The sequence below is a fragment of the Eimeria mitis genome, genomic scaffold, assembly GCF_000499745.2.
Source record: "Eimeria mitis Houghton genomic scaffold, Emh_scaff389, whole genome shotgun sequence".
In the NCBI taxonomy this organism is placed as follows: Eukaryota; Apicomplexa; class Conoidasida; order Eucoccidiorida; family Eimeriidae; genus Eimeria; species Eimeria mitis.
Window position 1 is genome coordinate 6,031 of NW_013572224.1, and position 562 is coordinate 6,592.

At 58.9% G+C, this 562-nt stretch overlaps 1 protein-coding gene across 1 annotated transcript in view; it reads right to left on the reverse strand.

Moving 5' to 3' along the window:
- The window catches only part of EMH_0010530 (zinc finger (C3HC4 type RING finger) protein, putative), a gene marked incomplete at both ends in the record, with an annotated part of 6,777 nt that overhangs the window by 5,632 nt on the left and 583 nt on the right, over window positions 1-562 (reverse strand). The window contains one exon of the mRNA XM_013498986.1: window positions 159-457. Coding sequence (XP_013354440.1) covers window positions 159-457 — 299 coding nt within the window. The remainder of the gene's footprint in view (window positions 1-158; window positions 458-562) is intronic.

The following is a 562-nucleotide window of genomic DNA, read 5'->3' on the forward strand; positions in this document are numbered from 1 at the left end:
GGCACAACAGCAGCAGCAACACATCAGCAGCAGCAAAAAGAAAATCATAACAATGCAAATACACTGCCCCCTACACTGTATCTACCCGTGCTGCTGTTGCTGTTGCTGCTGCTGCTGCTGCTGCTGCTGCTGCTGTTGCTGCTGCTGCTGCTGCTTACCGTAAGCAGAGCCCGAGAGGCGATGGCTGTTGCGCTTAGGGCCCCAGACCCAGCAGCAGAGCTGCGGAGCAAGCCAGACATGCGCTGCTGCTGCTGCTGCTGCTGCAGTTGCTGCTGCAGCTGCTGCTGCAGCAGTTCTGTATCCTCAACCCCACGATAAGTGAGGGTCTGCTGCTGCCGCTGCAGCAGGCTGTCTGCTGCAGCAGCAGCAGCAATCCTAGATGCAGGCAAACGACCGACGGGCTGTCTCCTGATGGATGCTGTGCTTGCTGCTGCTGCTGCTGCTGCTGCTGCCTCCGCTGGAGTTGAAGCAGCAGCAGCAGCAGCAGCAGCAGCTGCTGCTGCTGCTGCTGGGAGCTCGCGACTTATCCTTAGGCCTAGTGAGGTTCTCCCTAGCAAAGAGA